This window comes from Furipterus horrens, unplaced genomic scaffold (genome assembly GCF_987537825.1).
Source record: "Furipterus horrens unplaced genomic scaffold, mFurHor1.1.pri manual_scaffold_10, whole genome shotgun sequence".
Classification (NCBI taxonomy): domain Eukaryota; kingdom Metazoa; phylum Chordata; class Mammalia; order Chiroptera; family Furipteridae; genus Furipterus; species Furipterus horrens.
The window spans coordinates 16,929,875-16,949,230 of record NW_028327180.1 but is presented as its reverse complement, the minus strand read 5'-3'; the positions used below and the strand labels follow the sequence as shown (position 1 = coordinate 16,949,230).

The 19,356-nt window shown below is 38.1% G+C and overlaps 1 protein-coding gene across 1 annotated transcript in view; it reads left to right on the top strand.

Moving 5' to 3' along the window:
* Nucleotides 1-1,954: 1,954 nt before the first annotated feature.
* The window catches only part of IQCM (IQ motif containing M), a 234,099-nt gene continuing 216,697 nt past the window's right edge, over nucleotides 1,955-19,356 (top strand). Inside the window, exons 1-3 of the mRNA XM_090290157.1 lie at nucleotides 1,955-1,967; nucleotides 2,861-2,943; nucleotides 4,684-4,954. Coding sequence (XP_090146283.1) covers nucleotides 1,955-1,967; nucleotides 2,861-2,943; nucleotides 4,684-4,954 — 367 coding nt within the window. The remainder of the gene's footprint in view (nucleotides 1,968-2,860; nucleotides 2,944-4,683; nucleotides 4,955-19,356) is intronic.

Sequence of the window (19,356 nt, the reverse complement as noted above, 5' to 3'; positions counted from 1 at the left end):
CCATTCAGGCTATTATAAATACATATATATATATATATATATATATATATATATATATAATTTGGGTGGTTTATAAACAAGATAAATTTATTTCTCACAATTCTGAAGACTTAAAAGTCCAAAATCATGACATCAACGATTCAATATCTGGTGAGGATCTGCTTTCTCATTGACAGATGTCTTCTCACTGATAGAAAGGACTACCTAGGTCTCTGAGGTCTCTTTTATAAGAGCACTAATCTTAATCTTGAGCGTTCTACCCTCATGACATAATCACTTCCCGAAGGTTCCACTCCTAATATCATCACATTAAACATTAAGTTTCAACATATTAATTATGGGGAGACATATATATTGAGTTTGTAGTGGAAAGTGTTGGTGAAATGCAAATATTTTACTAGGGTAACCAACCAAATGCCAGAGAAATCTCCAGAACTCACAGGAAGGGCATGGCATCAAGAAAACAAGCAGATGTGTAGAAAAAGGCAGGAAGGAATTCAGGAGACCAGCATCTGTGTAGGCTCAAGCATGGGTGTGCATTAGCAGGTTCTTAGGTCCCTGCTAGATCATCTCTAAGGTCTTGTCTAGAGTGAAGATGGGATGGTTTATATAAAGCTACATTTTCATCAAAACCCAGTGACAGTCATTTCATATATTAATAAATTACATTGACTCTCATGTGTCTGATACATGGCAATATCATAATCCAAGTAATTATAAGAGATGTTTAATTAGTCAAAAAAAGAGAAGATAAACAAGGACAAGTTGTAGACTCACTGCCTCTTCTCCAGCAAGTTAGTGGTCTGGTTAGAAACTCCCTCAAAGAATATTCAGATTTTAGTTGAAAGTTGATGAAACAAACAAGTTTAATTCCTAAAACACTGTGTCTTCCATGTGAGGATGGTGAATCTTATGTCTTTGAATAGTGAAATTTATATGAACGGTTTTATAATTCACATGTGATATTGTGTTCCGCTCTCTACAAAGAATATGCACAGTTCTTCAAAAGCATGTGCAACAAGTCTTGACAACTAATTTTATTGAAAAGGAGAAGAAATACACCAAGCAATTTTCTTAGAAATATGTAGATACTCTGAATGTGGGGGGATACCATGGCAAATGTGGAAGGACTAGGAGTTGAATTTGGTAATGACTGCCACTTGCCATGGCTATGAGTGGAAGATGCCAGAGAACAGGGGGAGATGCTGTTCCTTCTAGGATAACTGCAGAGGGACAATTCCAATGCCTAATGATGGAACCCCTTTAGTAGGTGCTTCCTCCCCAAACCCAGAATTTTTAAGGTGGAATAAGAGTCCAATTGCTCCTCTCTTTTATTGCTACAGTCTCCCCCAGGCTTTGTTCCTTAGAATGTCTTTGCCCCAAAGTAACAGCTACCTGGACCCATGAGTCTACATGGTGAAAAGAAAGGGGAAATTTTGTGAAAGAATGACCCTGTCTTTTCCAAACTGATTACCTATTTTGTATTTCCGCCAATGATACATGACAGTTCCAGGAGCTCCACAGCCTCTCCCACATTGGCTGTTACAAGTCTTTAATTTCAGCTATTCTGGTGGGCACGTGGTAGTATCTGCTATGGTCTGAATGTTTGTGTCCCTCCTTCCCAAATATGTGTGCTGAAATCCTAATCCCACAAAGGTGATGACAATATGAGGTGGGGCTTTTGGGAGGTGATTAGGTCATGAGGGTGGAGCCCTCATGATGGCATTAGTGCTCTTACGAAGGAGACCCCACAAAGCTCTCGTTCTTTCCACCATGTAATGGTACAGCTAGAAGTCCACAACCTAAAAGAGGGTCCTCACCTGACCATGCTGGTTCCCTGATGTCAGACTTCTAAACAAGAGAACTGTGACAAATAGCTTTCTGTTTTTTATAAGCTACTCAGTCTGCAGCATCTTGTAATAGCAGGCAAAATGGATTAAGACACTATTGCATTATGGTTTTGATATGTATGAAGATAGAGTTTTAATTGTTTAAAATGTGAGTGAGTGAAAAGAAGAGAGAAAAAAATCTTGATCCTAAGAGTACTAAAGGAGTTAGAGTTACAGAAATGGAGAGCACACTGGCCAGACTGATAAGCTAATTCAAATGGATAATATATTTTAATTTTACTGAGTCCAGGTTAAGAGGAGAAAGCCAAGAAACACCGTTAAATGTCACAATCAGGAAATACATATGTAGCAAATCTTAGACAAGGCTAAATGAGAATAAGTATTTTATACAGGTGCAGTAACATTGCATATATAGTTCTGGAGGAAAAAAAATCTTAGGAAAATATAATTGAGATAAGTTATTATAGTATTACCCATTTGTAGGTGTGTATATTTTTACTTAAATGCTATTGCTATTTAATAAACCTATTAAAAAGTTTTATTTTACAGTTATAACTTAATCAACAAGTTCTAGGGTAAAAAAATTCTTGAATACATGTACAATCATATGAATTATTCATGAAGTACAGAAAACAAATAGACTTGTTAATAATTTTTGTGGCCAAATCATGTTGTGTCTTCTGTATAGTAACATTTTAAAAATGTTTAGAACTATATGAGATTTCAATTTTGTGTGCTTTCTTTGCTTTTTCTGAATTTTAATAATTTAGGATAATCTGTCACTCTGACCATTGTAAGCTGATGTTTTTAAAAGCAAAATATAACATTAAAAGAGCATTATATTAACTTATTTTGTGTTCACATGTAAGTTCCATTTACACAATTCACTTTTTAATAATGTCCTGCAAGATTCATTACTGTCCCCAAATTTCAATATCATAGTTTCACCATAATATGATTGAGAAAGCACATTAACTACATTAAAAAAAGTTTTTGTCTTTATCTTTTAGGTCCTCTATTAGAGATTACGAAGCAAGATTTTTTTCAGGAAGCGAAAAATCTCATTGCCCAACGTTATGAGAAAATAAATGAGGTTAATGCTTTACATTTATCTATCATTATATTTTTCAGGAAACTAATAACTATTTTTGTATACTATAATGATTATTCCAAATGACTGCATGAACCCTAATAGATTTTGGATAGAATAGAGAAAAAATGAAATCCTAAGTAGCTATAAGAATTGATTTCAGATTGCATTTAAAAGTAAGATTTTTCAGCTATACAGATTATTCAACTATAAATATATAAATTTACACACACAATTTTTAGTATTTTTATTTTGATGAATTATAACATACATACTTAGATTAAATATCTCAAGTAAATATCTAGAAAATACATTGTGAGACGTCTCCTCTATGCCCATAGCATGACATGCTTACCTGATCTTCCCCCTCATCACTTTGAGCTACCACTGCTTACCAGTCTTGATAGCTCCTTGGGGGTAGTGACTACCTGTTTTGTATATTGCATCTCCAGCCATAAGCATTGTGCCCGGAGCAATAAGTATTTGCTGAATGGCAGAGATTTGGAAGGTCAGAGAAGAAAGAATGAGAGGGAAAGGGATGGCAAACAGACAGGAGAGTCAGCACAGGCTGAAACTTTGAAGGACATCTACAGAGGAGATGGAAAATTCTGAGGAGCAGCAGCTATTGTGGCAAACGGGCCTTTGGGGAGGCAGGTGAGGAAGGAGGATCTTAGAATGATGTACTTTGTGCTACACAAACCTATTTCCTTTTGAATACTTTTTAAAACAATGTATTTTAAATATTTTTCAATGCTTACTGTGGAGGAAAGCAATTATAATTTTTACAGATGTTACTTTTGAATGGTCCTCTATGCTGAGCCTGGCTGTAGATGGTTGTAGTCTTGTAATCAACATTGTCAACATTGCTTAACTTTTTCCGCTAACCAAAAAACACTTTTAAATTATACTGATTAATTAGTAAGTAAATGGGATGAGACCTTCATTGAGTTACGTAGTTGTGCCTTAGAACCCTGACTTGTGTTTAGAGTTTAATACTCCATCTTTGGTTGGTTGGCAAAACATAACACCTCCTTTGGCATCTTGAATTGGCAACAATTTGAATTTGTCTAAACCTTTTTTGAGGGGAGAGGGAGAAGAGGGAGTTTATACCTCTATCTATGAGCCAGAGAATGACTCGATTAAAACAAGTATAATTGCTTGAATAACTACTGGTCAGAGACCTGAGACTATATTATTTTTCTGTTGCTCAAAATAGTCAAAATTAAGAAACATTTAAGTGGTTGAAATGATCTGAAATACATATTCAATTTTTAATATTATTTTCTTGAGAATCTATCTCCATGTATGAGAGGTTATCTATGGTTTGACAGAGAAAGAGTTTTGGGGGCATTAGCATTTTATGGATATTTGAGAATTCTTCAAAGATTATTGAAAAATAATTGAATTCTTATGGTGTAGTTGAAAACCATTATTTTAAAATAGACTTTAAAGCTGTATTTGGAGATATCACATTTGAGGAAAAAATAACTTTTAATTTACATTTTTGAAGTAGAATATGACCCTCATGTCTATGAAGTGCCTTTTGAAAACTACATAGGAAAACATCTGCTTTATTTGAATATTATCATATGCTTTATAGTAAATATTTTATACAGAAAGGTAATTTGCAAAATGTATTTAGTGGATATAAATCTATTACTATATTAATAAAATTTATTAAATACTGTTATTATATAATTACTGTGACAATTAAATTTAATTAAATTTATCTTTTATTCACAGAACAAAGTTCAAGGTAGTTCTATAAATGTTTTTAAAAGTAAACACCAAAAACCGAAATCTGGCAAATTCATACCTTTGGAGATTAAAAAAAAAAAGGAAACGCTCGATGTGGTCCCAGAACTTCAGACAGCATACAAATGTTTTTGTTTCCCCAAAGATGTTTCCAAAGGTGACAATGTTGAGGAGCCCCCACAGCAAACTTCTTTCAAGGAGCCACACATTTTTAATGTAAAAGAGAAACTCAAGGGAGCTATAGATCTAATTACAAAAGGTAAGTTTTTGGTGGAACAAAGAAATTCAGCAAACTAACAGGCAAAACAATTTGCTTCTGGTGTGCTTATAATGGAATCTCCTTGTTCAGGCAAAAATCCAAACTTTAAATTTTAGCAATTAAAGGTAGGGGGAGACATGTTAAAAGAGCTGCTAACCCCTAGGGCCACCCAAAATTGAGAAGAGAGCCTCCTAATAGGGAAGAGGAACTAATTTAGATGAACAAAATGGGCTGGCTACTCTTCCAACAGAGTGATATTCATTGTAGTACAAGTCCTCAGAGACTGTTTAGTTCACTGCTGGTAGAGCAGTCAGAGGCTTATGGCTTTGGGTTCTGTTGTGGAGCAGGGTAGGTAGGGTAGGCAAACTGTGTGTGAGTGTGTTCCTCCAAAACCCTAAGGGGACTTTTAGGAGTCATAGAGTTTTCCTTTAAGACAAATTGTAGTAAAGATTTATTCTCTATCAAGGAGCTTGGTACGGTGAAACCTGAAGGTCTATTTAAGCAAAGTGATAACTGTTTTCCTGAGCCTAATGGCTGGGATAAATGAGCTCTTAAAACGCATTTTTAGTTATAGCCTTTTGAAGTTCATCTACATTTTTCTCTTTGTTATTGCTCATTTTGTTATTCATTTGTTTGATTTTTTCATTCAATGCCTGTTTTATGCCAGGCCCTGTGTTGGGAGCTGAGGAAATGAAGGTTAAAAGGCTTAGGCAGAAGGGGATTAGGGGGGAGTGGGGGGATGCACACACAGGTTGTCCCTTATCAGACAGTGTGACAATGGCTGTGGGAGAGGCAAGTGCAAAGCATTATGGAAACACTGAGCCATAACCAACTATGTGCTGGAATGGAAGAGATCTCATTAGAAATGAGATTTAAGGAGAAGTTTGTTAGAGGTAGAATGGAAACAGCAGAGGCCATCTGGAGCAGTAGCAGCAAAATAATAAAACCCCAAAGGACAAAAGAATGCATCATTTTGGGAATGGAGAGCTGTGAAAGGAAAGAAGTTGGGAAGATGGATGAGGCTAGATTTTGAAGGTAACCTAACAGGAGATCTAGGACTTGAACTTGCCTGTAATGGAAAGCCAATGGTGATTTTAAAGCCGAGGTTGGGGATGGGATGAGGCATGACCAACGCTGTTAGAAAAGTCAAACGAGAGAGGATGGTGGCAGAGACATCAACAAGGGGCTTTTAAGGAAAGAGATGGTCCATGTACAAGATGCCAGGAGCCTACGTTAGGGTGGCAGTGAAGCATGAAGTGTGGAGGTGGATGCTACAGTGGTGTTTCTTCAAGTGGAGTCTTCGGTCCTGGGTGGTTCACCTTGACAGAAGGGTCCTTCAGTTAGATGAGTCTGAAAACATGCGTACACGTCTTGAAGATTCACATTGAGAATTAATGTATTGAAAGCGCTGACAAATATTGCAGAAGAGAAATCTGTCTACTGTGTTTAACCTGGCTATACCCTGTTCATCTAATTAAAGAAGTCCTAAAGAACAATATTGCAGTTTCCAGCCTGGAAAACTGAACAGATGTCATTAAATTGAGATAGGAATTTAGAGGGAGAAGCAGATTTTGGTCAGATGAAGAAAGGGGTGGGGAAAACAATGAGTTTAGTTTTAGACCTGCTGAGTAGGCATGTATATGGAGATAATGATTAGAAGGTTAGAAATGGAAATCTAGCACTTAAGAAGAGACAAGGTGGTGAAGATTGAAGATTGATCTTGGGGGTCACTGCCACACTGAGGTTGTGCGGTTCATGAATTTGTTCAACCAAAATTTCTTTATTATATGAGCTATGTAGAGACAAAAGATGAGCTACTTGCCCTCAGGAAGTTGCAATTTGACATATGTAATTTGTATGTGGTTGTATGAAGGAAGATAAATGGACCCTTATAATAGTGTGTCCAATACTGTAATAAACACAAGTTCTGGGCTTCTCTGAGTCCTTCTAGACTTGGGACAGCCACAGAATGAGCACAACACTGACACATGAGCCCCCTGGAAGGGAGGATGAGGGCCAATGGGGAAATGTTTTCTCTTTTCTCCACCTGGGCAGAAGGGTCTCAGTTACATCCTATAAAGCTTCTCAGAAGATCTCAAGCAGTTAAGCAACTAGTCTCCTGTAGTGAGAGTCATCCTTCCCCTCACCAAATTCTTCCATAGTTCTCCCTTCTTCTTTGTTTTATTTACCCAACATTCATTCCTGTGCCCTAAGCTCACTTCCTTAAAATACATTCTTAAATTTTTTTATTTTTTATTTTTGGTGACAAGTTGTCAGTACTTGCTAAAGGAATGGGTGTAGAATATGAGGCAAAGGATGATTCTTTAGATTTGATGAACTGGACAATGAGAAGTGTCACTCTCTGAATGGGGGAAGAGAGGCAGATGCAGTTTTTAATGGGCAGAATCCCAGAGCTGAGAGATTTGGACACATTGCGTTTGAGGTGCCTCATACACATACAAATAAAAATGTCCAATAGCCAGTCTGTTATATAAGTGTGGGCTAATAGGAAAGACTGGAGTTATTAATGTATAGATCAATATTATCTAATACAAATATAATTCGAGCCACAAAAAACAGATAAAATTAATTTTAACAACAGACATTTAACCTAATAAATCCAAATATCATTTCATCAATATAAAAAAAATTAACGAGCTATTTTATGTGTTTTTCATACTAAGTCTCCAAAATCCAGTGTGAATTTTAGAAATTGCTATGGCTGCATTTGAGGTGCTCAGTAGCTATAGTTGGTGAGTGGTTATGGCACTTCATCTAAGAAGTAAATGTAGGTGGAAGAAAAAAAATCCAAGAACTAAGTCCTAGGGCTTTCCAGTATTTAGAGGACAAGAAGAGAAGTACCCACCAAAAGAAGTGGGAAATGAACAGCTAGGAGGGAAATTGGCAGAGTGTGAAATATGGTTCTCATACTTAGATCAAGGAGGAGGAACATCTTGGACAGGAGCAGGGAAAGCGCGTCCATTGTCCCAGGGGGAGGGCAGGGGTGTGGGCCAGATACAGGCTGGTTGGTAAATTAGGTGGTGGGATTGCTTCTGTTGCTTCCATGAAATTAGAAGCGAGCTTTTCACTTGAGGATGGGATGGGAAGTACTGGGATTTGAAGAGCAAAGAGAAAGGTGAAGTAACCATGATCAGGGCGAGTGTGAAAGCACATGGACTATGAAAAGATACTTTGCTATGAAAAACAAGTCCTCCCCCCTTTTTCTCTAAGAGAAAGGAGAAATGGTTGAGAAGTGTCAATAAGGATCAAGGAAGAGACTGTTTAGCTAAAGAGTATGGAAAGAGTGGGGAAAAAAGGACAGTTACTTCTTGAGAGAGCTGTGGAAGAAGTCATAGCCTTATGAAAACAGGGTTCTTAGAACAAGAAGATAGGGAACATATAGAGAACAGAGCTCGAATATCAATTTAGTTATGAAAGATTTGGGGTGTCCCAGGGCACCATGAAGAGCTTGGGTAGGTGAGTCAAGAAGGGATGAAATAAGGGGGAAGGATTAAGTTAAAAAAAAAACATTTATACATATAACACATAGACACAGACAGCAGTATGGTGCTAGCCAGAGGGAAAGGGGGGTAGTGGGGAGGTGGAGGTGGGCAAAGGGGAGGAAATGGGGACCGAAACTTTGCTTGGGGAGACGGGTGCATGATGCAGTATGCAGATGATGCTTTATTGAGTTGTACACTTGAACCATGTATGGTTTTGTGAACACATGTCACTCCAATAAATTCAATATAAAAATAGATTTAGAAAGTAAGGGTGAGAGGTTAAGGGTCTATGGATTGAGATACACAGCAAAGAGTGAAAAGACTAGTTCTGAGGGTGTCTTAGTGAAGGAGGATAGTCGTTCTACTGATAGTCTCTTTTGGGGGATTGTTCTCTTCAGCAGATTGCTGCCTTGGGGCCAAGGATGTTGGGAAGGGAGATGTGAGAAAGGAGTGAAGGTTTTATCAAGAACGCAAGGAGGGCAGTTGTCATCCTGAAAATCCCACTACGGGCTCTGTTGAAGTCAGAGACATTTTACTAGGAGCCTTTGCATGTGTCCCACCAGACAGCTGTGAAGTGCTGATCTTAGTTTATATGTGAATTAAAATTGCAAATTTATTTCTCAACGTTCCTATCTCAAAAAGCCTATATTAAGCCTGTAACTTGAATTGATTTTTAAAAACACATGTATTCTTAATATTCACTTCACTGTGAGTGGAAGTATGATCTAAGATATCAGTGACATTAATTCCAGAACTTGAATAGTTTGTGAGATTAGAAAGAAGAGTGAGTCCTGTGTGTATGGGACATGTATGTACCTTTAGCTCTGATGCACTGACAAATTCAGGTGTATTATATTCCATAAGCTGAACATTTTATGTGAGAAGAGGCCAAACATTCCTTGAATTTGATCCAAGAATAACAACTTGAAAAATACACCATAACAATTATAATATCAAATATCTTTAGTAAATGGGTTTTTGTGCTTTCATATAATACATAACCATGTTTTAGTCAAATGGAGCTAAATCAGAAAATATATGAAATAATTTTCTCTTTGAATATTGCTTAACCGTTTCTATTGTCATGCTGCCAATAATTTATGAATCTTGATTAGAACTCACATGTAAAAATCAGTGTTTGCAATACATATTAAATATTAGTTTTTAGTTACCATATAATAAATGGTACTCATTTACTTATGCATTCCCTTGGAAACAAACAAACAAAAAAACCTTAGGTCTTATTTCAATTCATTTAAATTGGAAAACAGATTTTAGTTAAACTCAATGAGATTTTTGCGATATTCATGTCCAGCAAATACGTTTAGGTTCAGTATTGAGTTGTTTCTTAACAGTTTGGAAAGGAGTAGGTGTGTGTGTGTGTGTGTGTGTGTGTGTATTTGTATTCTTTGGTCTTCAAATCATAAGTCTTTTCTTTTAAATGTAAAATGAAGCCATCATGAATTTTAATAACTGTTTAAAATAACTATGTGGCTAGAAAGCACTGGAAAAATCTATCAGAAAAAATGACTTTGTGCTATGTTTACTTTTTTCCCTCACTGGTGACAACTTGCCAAACAGATGTTTTATCAACAATGTTTATAAAACCTTCTATTTTTTTATTTTAATGATTTTAAGTATACATATAACTATTAACAAATATTAAAATATATTTTACTCATTTCTAAAAAATTATTTGGAGAAACTTAAGATCAGGTTTCATAACAATTTATGAGATGTGCAAACTAGAGGGTTTTTTAAAAATAAAATAGAAAATTATATTGAATTTGCTATTACAAAGTAATTTGATTTTTGAAGCTTTGGAACTTGAAACATACTAATCTTCCTTCATGTATAAAAACAGACTCTAATTGCAGAATTTAAAGGAGGGAATTCATTTGGGATAATGTCTTTAGAGATCATCACACAGAGAATTTTGCAACTGTTTCTCTGCTTCTCTTAGTTTCTTCCTGGCTTAGATTGTTATGTTTCTATTTCTTGTCAGCGATTTTCTTTTGCTTGCCTATACTCGTACAAAAAAAACCTAAAAGAATTTTTAAAATTAGCAAATGAATAGAATTATATATCTGAATGACAGATGTCTTGAACACAGTCAATTCTTCTTTATGCATTCTCTCTTTTTGTACTGACCTGGTAAGCTCTGAAATAGAAAGATGCAGGATGGAGATGCAGGGAGGAGTCTCATCGATTCTATAATAACATGGGTTGCTACATTGAAGTAGTCACCACAGGCATTGACTTTGAAAAAATATATTTTATTAATTCATTTTTAAAGAGAAGAGAAGGGAGGAAGAAAGAGAGGGAGAGTGACATCAATGTGTGGTTGCCTCTCATGCACCCCCAACGGGGAACCTGTCCTGCAACCCATGCATTTGTCCTGAGAGGGAATCAAACCAGTGACCCTTTGGTTCACAGGCCAGCACTCAGTACACTGAGCCACACCAGCCAGGGCGTTAACTTTTAAATAAATTGATAGTATCTTAAATATGAAAATCATTAAAATATTATAAAGGATTTAGAGACAGTTGTAAGGCATTCTTTTCACCATTTCCCTTCTAGTAACTCTGCTAATGTCCCAGAGGACAACTTGGGGAATAACAGAAATCTTAGGACTAGAGTAACGACTTGCAGGGGTTTTCTAATTTAGTACGTTCATCTTGTGTTTTGCATTTGACAAGGAACACAGGTAGAGAAGACTTCAGAGGCTAGTGAGATATTTTACAGTGGGCTAGGGTCCTTCCTAGGTCATTTGTACATAAGCTTTGTGTACAAAGCAATAATATCTTCTCCAAGAAAGTAAAATAAATGTCTCTGCTTCCTAGAAATGGTTTTCTGTGTGTAGTGAAAAGCGTCTTCAGCAGACATATATTGTTTTTGGCTTCTTGGCATCCTTTAATCTTACCTCTGGTAACGGCCCTCTGTTGTGACTTGGGAGAAACACTCCCCGTACTTCATGTGTGCAATTTGGGGAGGGCCGCCACCCAAACCCCCAGCTTCAGGGTGGGCATGTGATTCAGGCATCGGCAGAGAAAGAGCTTACTCTCCTGGCCACAGTGATTAGGTGGAGTGATTCGGCTTAAACCAGCAAGGATGGTGAGAGCTTGGAGGCACCAAAGAACACAGCTTGGAAATTCTGAATAAAGTCGGCACGGAAGTGTGTGCTAAATGATGCAGGGAAATCAACTCCTGAGGATGTTTTTTAAAACTCAGACTCAAGCTTTGCTGAAGAAAAACTACCTGCATTTTCAGTTTAGGTGAATCTGTGAGATACCCCTTTTAAGAAGGCAGTATTGTTTATTGGCTCAAAACATGGGAGTCCAACTTCCTAGATTCAAATACCAGCTTTGTTACTCATTGATTTCTTCTATTTCTTTAAAATAAGTTGGCTTTCTGTTGGTTGTCTCTGCTAGCCTGATGGAGACATGGTAGAAAAACGTTTACTCAATGTGTCATTTTGATACTTTGATTTCGAACTTCTGGCCTTCAAAACTGCAAGAGGACACATTCTTGTTGTTTTACACCACCAACTTTGTGGTAATTTGTTATGATGGGCATAGAAAGCTAATAAAGTGTACTGCCAAAACTAGGTTTCAAGTGCAGACATCATTTAGAAAATATTTTGCCTTGTATACTGAGTGCAAAAGTGTCATCAATAGGCTAATTGTTTAACTTTCATTTCCTCATTCCTATATTTCTTCAGCAGCTGTTTTAAGCTCCGACTTGAACCGGAGTTTGGTCCCTGCCCTCATGGAACTTTTGGTTTAGTAGAAGCTGTACAACAACCCCCACCCCCACCCCACCCCGGTCTGTCTCAGAGAACCGGGATAATAATAAGTAACTGCTTTTTTCCTTTGGAGTTTGGAACCAGTTGAATTGAGAAATAAGACAAAGGAATCGGGCAGTTGAGTTTAAAATGTTCACTTTGTTACAGAGAAAGGTGATGAGAGCCTACTGTTCTGGGAAAGTAGCTATGTGGTCTGCTAATCCTCTTCCAGAATTACACTCGTTCTCCACTCCTGCTCTGCACAGGGCAGCACGCGTCTTGTCGCTAGGCCTTGGTGTGCGGAGCCTTACTGGTTTGTGGCATGGTGGCGTCCTGGAGACCCTCCACAGGGACTAAGCCCAGCCTGACTCTTCTCATTAGTGCGAGCAAAGGGGCCGGGTAGGGCAGGCCTTTCAGGCTCGCAAACCACAGCCATGAACCTTTCTACCTGGCCCAACCCATGTCTCTTGTGTCTCAAACTAAGAGAAAGGATAAATACGTGTGTGCTCCCCAGGGATGTAAATCCCTATCAGAGGCCATTGAGAGTAGACATTACAAACTATAATACTTGCAGGATTTACCTATAGCCTGAGACTTACATACATTTTAGAGGGTTTGGAAAAGGAACAGCCATAAACTGGGTATGTAGGTAACTCAGCCTTTTATGGAGTGGCATGTAATTTCCTCCTAGCAAGGCGAGACAACCTGGGACATTAACAAATGTGCAAGTCCTGGAACATTTCTTCCTCTCAGCGACTTACATGTAGCCAAGGGACCTGTAATTATTTCTTTCCTACTGTATGGAAGTTGGTTAACCCCAACCACTAACATTTGTATTAACTTAATGTTTTTTCAGGCACAGATAGTGATCATTAGATGCTAAAGAGTATATCAAATAACCTTCATTTGAAACATTGGAGGCTAAACTTCTTATTAAGATCTTAGTTGTCATTCTGAGACAATACATTCCTGAGATTGATATGTTCGTATAAAAGAAATAAGCAGGGGATACTTTAATTCACTTCCCTTTTTACTATTTTGAAATGGAGTTTTTAAAAATTGACTTCCATATAAGTGGTAGAATATTGTTAAGATGGTAACCTCATTTTCAGTAAGAGAAATTCTTAAGTCATTTTGAGACTACATTATTAATGTGCTCTCCTAACCTGTCCCTTTCTTCTGGTCTCAACCTGACTTATTCTTTAAATAAAGTTATGCCAGAGTGACTTTTTAAAAATGTGAATCCTGTACTCTTTTTCCCCCTAAAATTCCTCAATCTTTTCCCTGTGCTTACAGGATAAAGGAGGTAAAGTTATCTGTTTTATGCATCTCAACTATGAATATTAAAAATATTAACTATTGTAAAAGAAAGGCTGAATAATCTTTCTATTCTTTTTATGGAAAATACAAAATTTTTGTTGTATGCAGAGGTAACCAAAAACTATATAGCCAAATACATAGAAAAAAAGTATTACAGAGGTGTTTCTGATAGTTAATTAACAAAACCATCATTTTCCTAGATAGTGGAATGTGATTTTTGTCAGTTATTTTCACAACTTGTTATTTGTGGTGACAACCTTCTCTAATTCTAAATATTCACCTTCACACCTCATATTGTATTTATGCTTTTATAGACACTTCTTTAGTGTGGCCCCACCATTTTTAGGAGTTTTAGTCCCCAGAATACCTGGATTCACTGATGGAGAGGCAAAGTTAGAGGCAGGAAAGTCAGAGGCTACTGTTGTGAAGTAGATACAGTGAGATGATGACTTGGGTTAGGGTGACGGCAAGTGTTTAGGTTTGGGGTTTTTTTTAAAGGCAGATTCGTCAACAGGATTTGCTGATGAGTTGGTTATTGAATGTTATTGAAGAGAAAGAGAAGAGTCAAAGGTGATCAATTCATCAGCAAATCCTGTTGAAGATTATACCTTTAAACCAAATTCAGAACTTAAATTCTTTTGACCCAAGTTATTAAGGATGAAGTTTCCATTTACCAAGATGGGGATATCTATGGGAGGAGCAGATATGGTTCTCATGACCAGGAGTTCAGCTGTAGTTGTATGAAGTCTGAGCTGTCTATTAGACACCGAGGTGGAAATGTCGGAGAGTAAGTTGGCATCTGGGTTTGCGGTTCATGGCAGAGGACTAAGCTCAGGTGTCACTTTGGGATACCTCAGCTCATAGATAGTATTTAATGTCCGAAGGCTATGTGATATGGCCATAGGAGTTAGAAAAGTCCAAGAACTAAGCCATGGAGTATTTAGAGGTCAGGAAACGAGGAGACATTAGCAAAGATGACTGAAACAGGAACAGCAGGTGAGGAAGGAAAATCAAAACAAAATTCAGAACGTGAGCTGGAAACTGAGTAAAGAGGGTGTTTCAAGGATGAGGGAGTGATTGATCGAGTGTGTCAAATTCTGCTTATACATAAAGATTAGGACTGAATATTGACATTGAACTTAGCAATATGGAGGTCAGTGAGGACCTCCACACCTCTATTTTGTTAGAGTGGTCAATTCAAAAGAGAATGGGCAGAGAAATCAGACAAGTGGGAGAACTATTTCAAGGTGTTATACCAGAGAACGTAGAAATTGGGTACCTGTTCGAGGAGGTGAGATCAGAGAGAGCCGTTTTCTTTGGTTTGTCTGTTTTAAGATGGAGGAAATGACATTTCTGATCAGAACTATCCAGAAGTGAGGAAAAAGTCTCTAATAAAGGACAGAGAAGAGAGAATTGTTGGGGACAACACCCTTAAGGTGAGAGTGGATGAGTTCTGTTGTATGAGTAGAGGGGTCGGCCTTAGATTGCAATGTGAATTATTTTCAACTTCACTAAGAGTATATGGATACAGATGCTGTCAGTAGGGTAGTAGATTTAGTGGTGTCTTAATTGCTTTTATTTTTTCAGTGAAGTAGAAGGATATCAGCTGAAAATAAGCTGCTGGGGGAGATGTTGGAGGTTTGAAGTAGAAAATATGAAGTAGAGTGGGGAGAGTGAGCAGACTAAGGAGCTGAACTGTGACTGATGATAGCATTAAGGTCCACTTGGGTTCATGTTTATGAGTATCAAATGAAACCAGTTATGGGTTTTTTTTTTTTTTTTTTTCTCCCATCACATTGATTATGCAAGTATCACAGAATAGGTGGAGACTTAGATTCAACTAGGGTTTTGTGTTTTCTCAGATGAAGATGACAAAATGAGGGAGGGGCAACGGAGTGGAGAGTCCATGAGAGAGAGTGATCGTGAGGACTGTTCAGAACTTAAACTGGCTAAGATATGAAGGCGCAAGCAGGAGTGAAAAGGTGGTGCTCTCAGTGAGTCACAAGTCCCAATAATGGTCGAAGATTGTTGGTGACTGGGGATACCCTGAAAAACTAGAAGGTGTTGATTAGAGAGAAAAACGTTGCAAGGTGAGCTCTTCCAGTAGCAGTGATTGGTAGTGAGGAGGACCAAGAAATGAACTTGATTACAAGATGGCTCCTCAGGGGAGACAATAGTTTCTTTTAGGTTTTTATAACCTGTAGCCCAGGCAAACAGATATTTAATAAATGTTTCTGAATGAATTCAGAATAAAAGTTGACTATCAGAATGGAGGGAAGGTGATGAGGCTAGATCACTGTGAGTCAGTTTTTTACTCAACAACTGCATCTGTCTGTGGGGTGCAAGGACAAAGGCCCACTCAGGCCAGCTTAAGTATAGGGAACTTATTCTGAGTTTCAGTCCTCACTAAATGCAAAGAGTGGGAACATAAAATACTGCTGGGGCTCATAAGAACTGCAAAACCACCAGGAACTGAGGCTGCCCCCTCAGTCTTTCCAGGACCACTTGGTCCTCTCAACCTGCTTCTCAAGGGGACACTGTTGTCCTCCTAGATAGGTCCCCCCTCCTCATCTTATACATAAACCAACACGGTCACCTCTAGTTCCAAGTCAGCAAGGATGCCTGACTTCACATATCTAACTAATTTTCTCAAAGTTTGTATTTATGGCAGAGGAATACGGTGGGCCTAGGATGGGTTAGGTGATCCCAAAGCCACAGTCGGGACAGGAGTGATGATGTTATGGCACCATTATGGTCATTTCGACTCAGCCTCTGAGCAGTCTGTAGACACGAGTCATTTTGGGGGAGGGTCTACATGAGATGGGAAACCCCAAATAAGTCATCTTTTTGTGAGGAAGGGGATCAGATAGAAAATGTAAGCAAAAAATATTCTTCCTTGTATAAGAACAATGTATTTTAGCTTCTATAATTCTGTCTTTTGTTTCAGTCGATGTTCAGTAGAAGATAATCTTGCTAGCAACTGGTTATTCTGCTAGTTACCATTACTCTTAGCAAAATTTGGCTGGTCAATATCTTTATAAACTTATGCTTCTTTCGTCTGATGAGGCCACTTATTTATACCCTGACCTAGTCAATTAAATTGTACTAAAACATATCAGGATAAGTTATTTTTTCAGGTCAAATATTAAAAACAAAACAAAACAAAAACAAAACCTCTTCATAGCTCTCTACTATAGACGTACTGTAAGGAGAGCTTGGGCGGTAGCTTCCCAAGACATCAAAAATCATCCAAGATGAGTGGACAGTGTTCTTATTGCCATCTTAGAGGGGCTTCCGGTACTCCTACTATTTGTAGCTCCCAGAACATCTTCTTTCAGATACGTTTGCCTATGTATTGATTTGTATTCCCTCCTAGATGGTAAACCTTTAGAGAGCAGGGATCTTATCTTGTTTGCATTTGTCTGTGCTTAAATAGCAGAATGATGGGTTCATTTAGAACTTGAAAGATGCTCTATAAATATTTGTTGTATAATGAAATTAAGGGGGTGTGAGTGTAAGTGCGTGTGTATTACTAACCAGGTTTAATCAAACCTGGTGATTTTCCAAACTATTCTGTATACCACGGAGTGGATGTTTCTGTTATAAGTGCTGATCTCTAGGTTATACCTTAAGAAGACCTAGTGTGTGTGTGTGTGTGATGTGACAATTATTGTACAAGGATAAAGAGATCAATTGCCATTGCTGTCAGGCATAAAACAACTGTAACCTGAGCTATTCAGTGCCCAGGGCAGTTCTTCATATCTCTGGCCTGCATGGGTGCCTCCAAGATGGTTCTGTCATAGCCTGTGTGTTCTGGCACTCCCTCCGAGTCCTGGGAAACCTGGAGCCAAGGATCTGTTAGTGCCTCAGTGTGGAATGTGTGACGTCGATCACCCCCCCTCTGAGCTGGCACTTCTCTGAAGCAGCCCGAGAACCAGGGGAACAAGCCCGCTGCCAGATCCATCTGGTTTTGTTTCCAGTGCACTTAATGAATCAAAACGTTACTTTAGAGACATTTTATTTTATTTTTTTAACTACCCCAGAAGTTCAGTGAATACTCTGACTGTACTTAGGGTGGATCAAAAACATGCATCAGGTAGTCACTGTAGAGACATTCTTGAAGACATGTAACGCGTGACCATTGCAAGTTTAATAGGCACTTGTAAGTACTTCCCATGTGAACGAGTGAATGGGAGTTTCTACTTAAGTTCTTGCTTTCCAGCTATATTAAGCCACTAAGTGTGGCCTTTAAGAAGGATTTGAAAATAGATGGGTTGCCTGGTTGTAGCTCTGTAAATAAATGAACTTTGCCTTTTCATTTCTCAGTGAAAGTTTGGAAATGTTTATATATCTCTACAAGCTGATATGTGGTCTTAAGGAACTGAAAATGCTTTCACTGTTCTTCTGTTGGAAGTTCATTAATGGAGAATATGACAAAGGGGCAAATAGCATGACCACCTACTACTTATTAGGCATTATGCAAAGCTGTGCATTTTGCAAAGTCTTGCAAGATAATTATATTATTAGTTTCATTCTGCAGATAAGAAAACTCAAGCTCAGAGGGACATGCCCAATCTGCTGTCATGGAGAGCAAATGGCAGAACCAGGATCTGAGGCCTTTCTGATGCTAAGGCTGACCCTCTTTCCCCTTGTCACCAGGCTCCCTTCTCTCCCCTGTGGCATTAGGAGCAGTTCGGGGTACCTAGAGGAATGAGGGTTTTCCAAGGTGCTCGGGGAGCATGGACATCCTGCTAAATCTTTCCCTAAAGTCACTTTTCTTCTCTGTATCTCAGGTTGCGACATAAAACTGGTCTAATTCTTCCTGCTTTTCAAGGCTAATCTATTTTCATGAAGAACTATGATCTTACAGGGGAAAGAAAAGTGTCATTTAAAGTGCCCAGCCTCATTTTTAGGTAATAACGAGAACGATGCCAGTGTCATTTCTGTCCTGTAGCAAATGAATACTTTCCTGGTTCTTTCAAAGATGTTCCCAGTGGCAGTGTCGTTTTCAGTGGGTCCTCATAGCGGCCCCCTGTGGATGAAGACAAAGAATGCCAGGGATTGGTGACAGCTCCAATTGCTTGTGCAGGTCATTAGTGAAATATTCGATTACTGCTACTGCTTCCACATAGCTGTCTGGCTAAAGCCACAGTTTTAGATGCCTCTTAGAAATTTCAGGAGAAAAGAAGTGACATCTGAGGGGGCTATCGTGCTACTGATTGAAGAGATCAAGAAATCCCAGAAATTATATATATTGCTAGTAAAATGAAAAAGATGGCCAGTGTTACACATATTTTAAAGGTTAGAATTTGCAATGAGCTTGGGCAGTTGCTTCCCCCCCCCTCTTTTTATTGTGAAACTGGTGACTATTCCTACATCTACCCAGAAAATCCTTTCTAATAATTCTATATTCATTATGATTGTTTCCTTGAGTGGGAGAAGCAGCAAGAATATGGGGAAGAATTGACCGTTTCTGTAAGAGTTGAGGGCATGATTACTTTGCTGGGCCCACAATAATGAATTGCCCAAAATGACTGTAAAGATGATTTTGGTGTTCCTGCACAGTTTCTTAGATAAAATTGTTATGTGAGTCATTAGGACTTAGCAACAACACTGTGTTTATAATTCTAGGACCCGATGCTAGAATGACCAGACCTCAGGTTTATACTGCTCAAGACATTTCTTTGCCAAGCTTTAAAATGAAGCCTAATTTTTTTTTAAATGAAGCCTGATTTAATTTGTACATATGCTTTTGCCTCGTTGAAAGAAAAAAAAAATCACAATAGCTGGAGCCC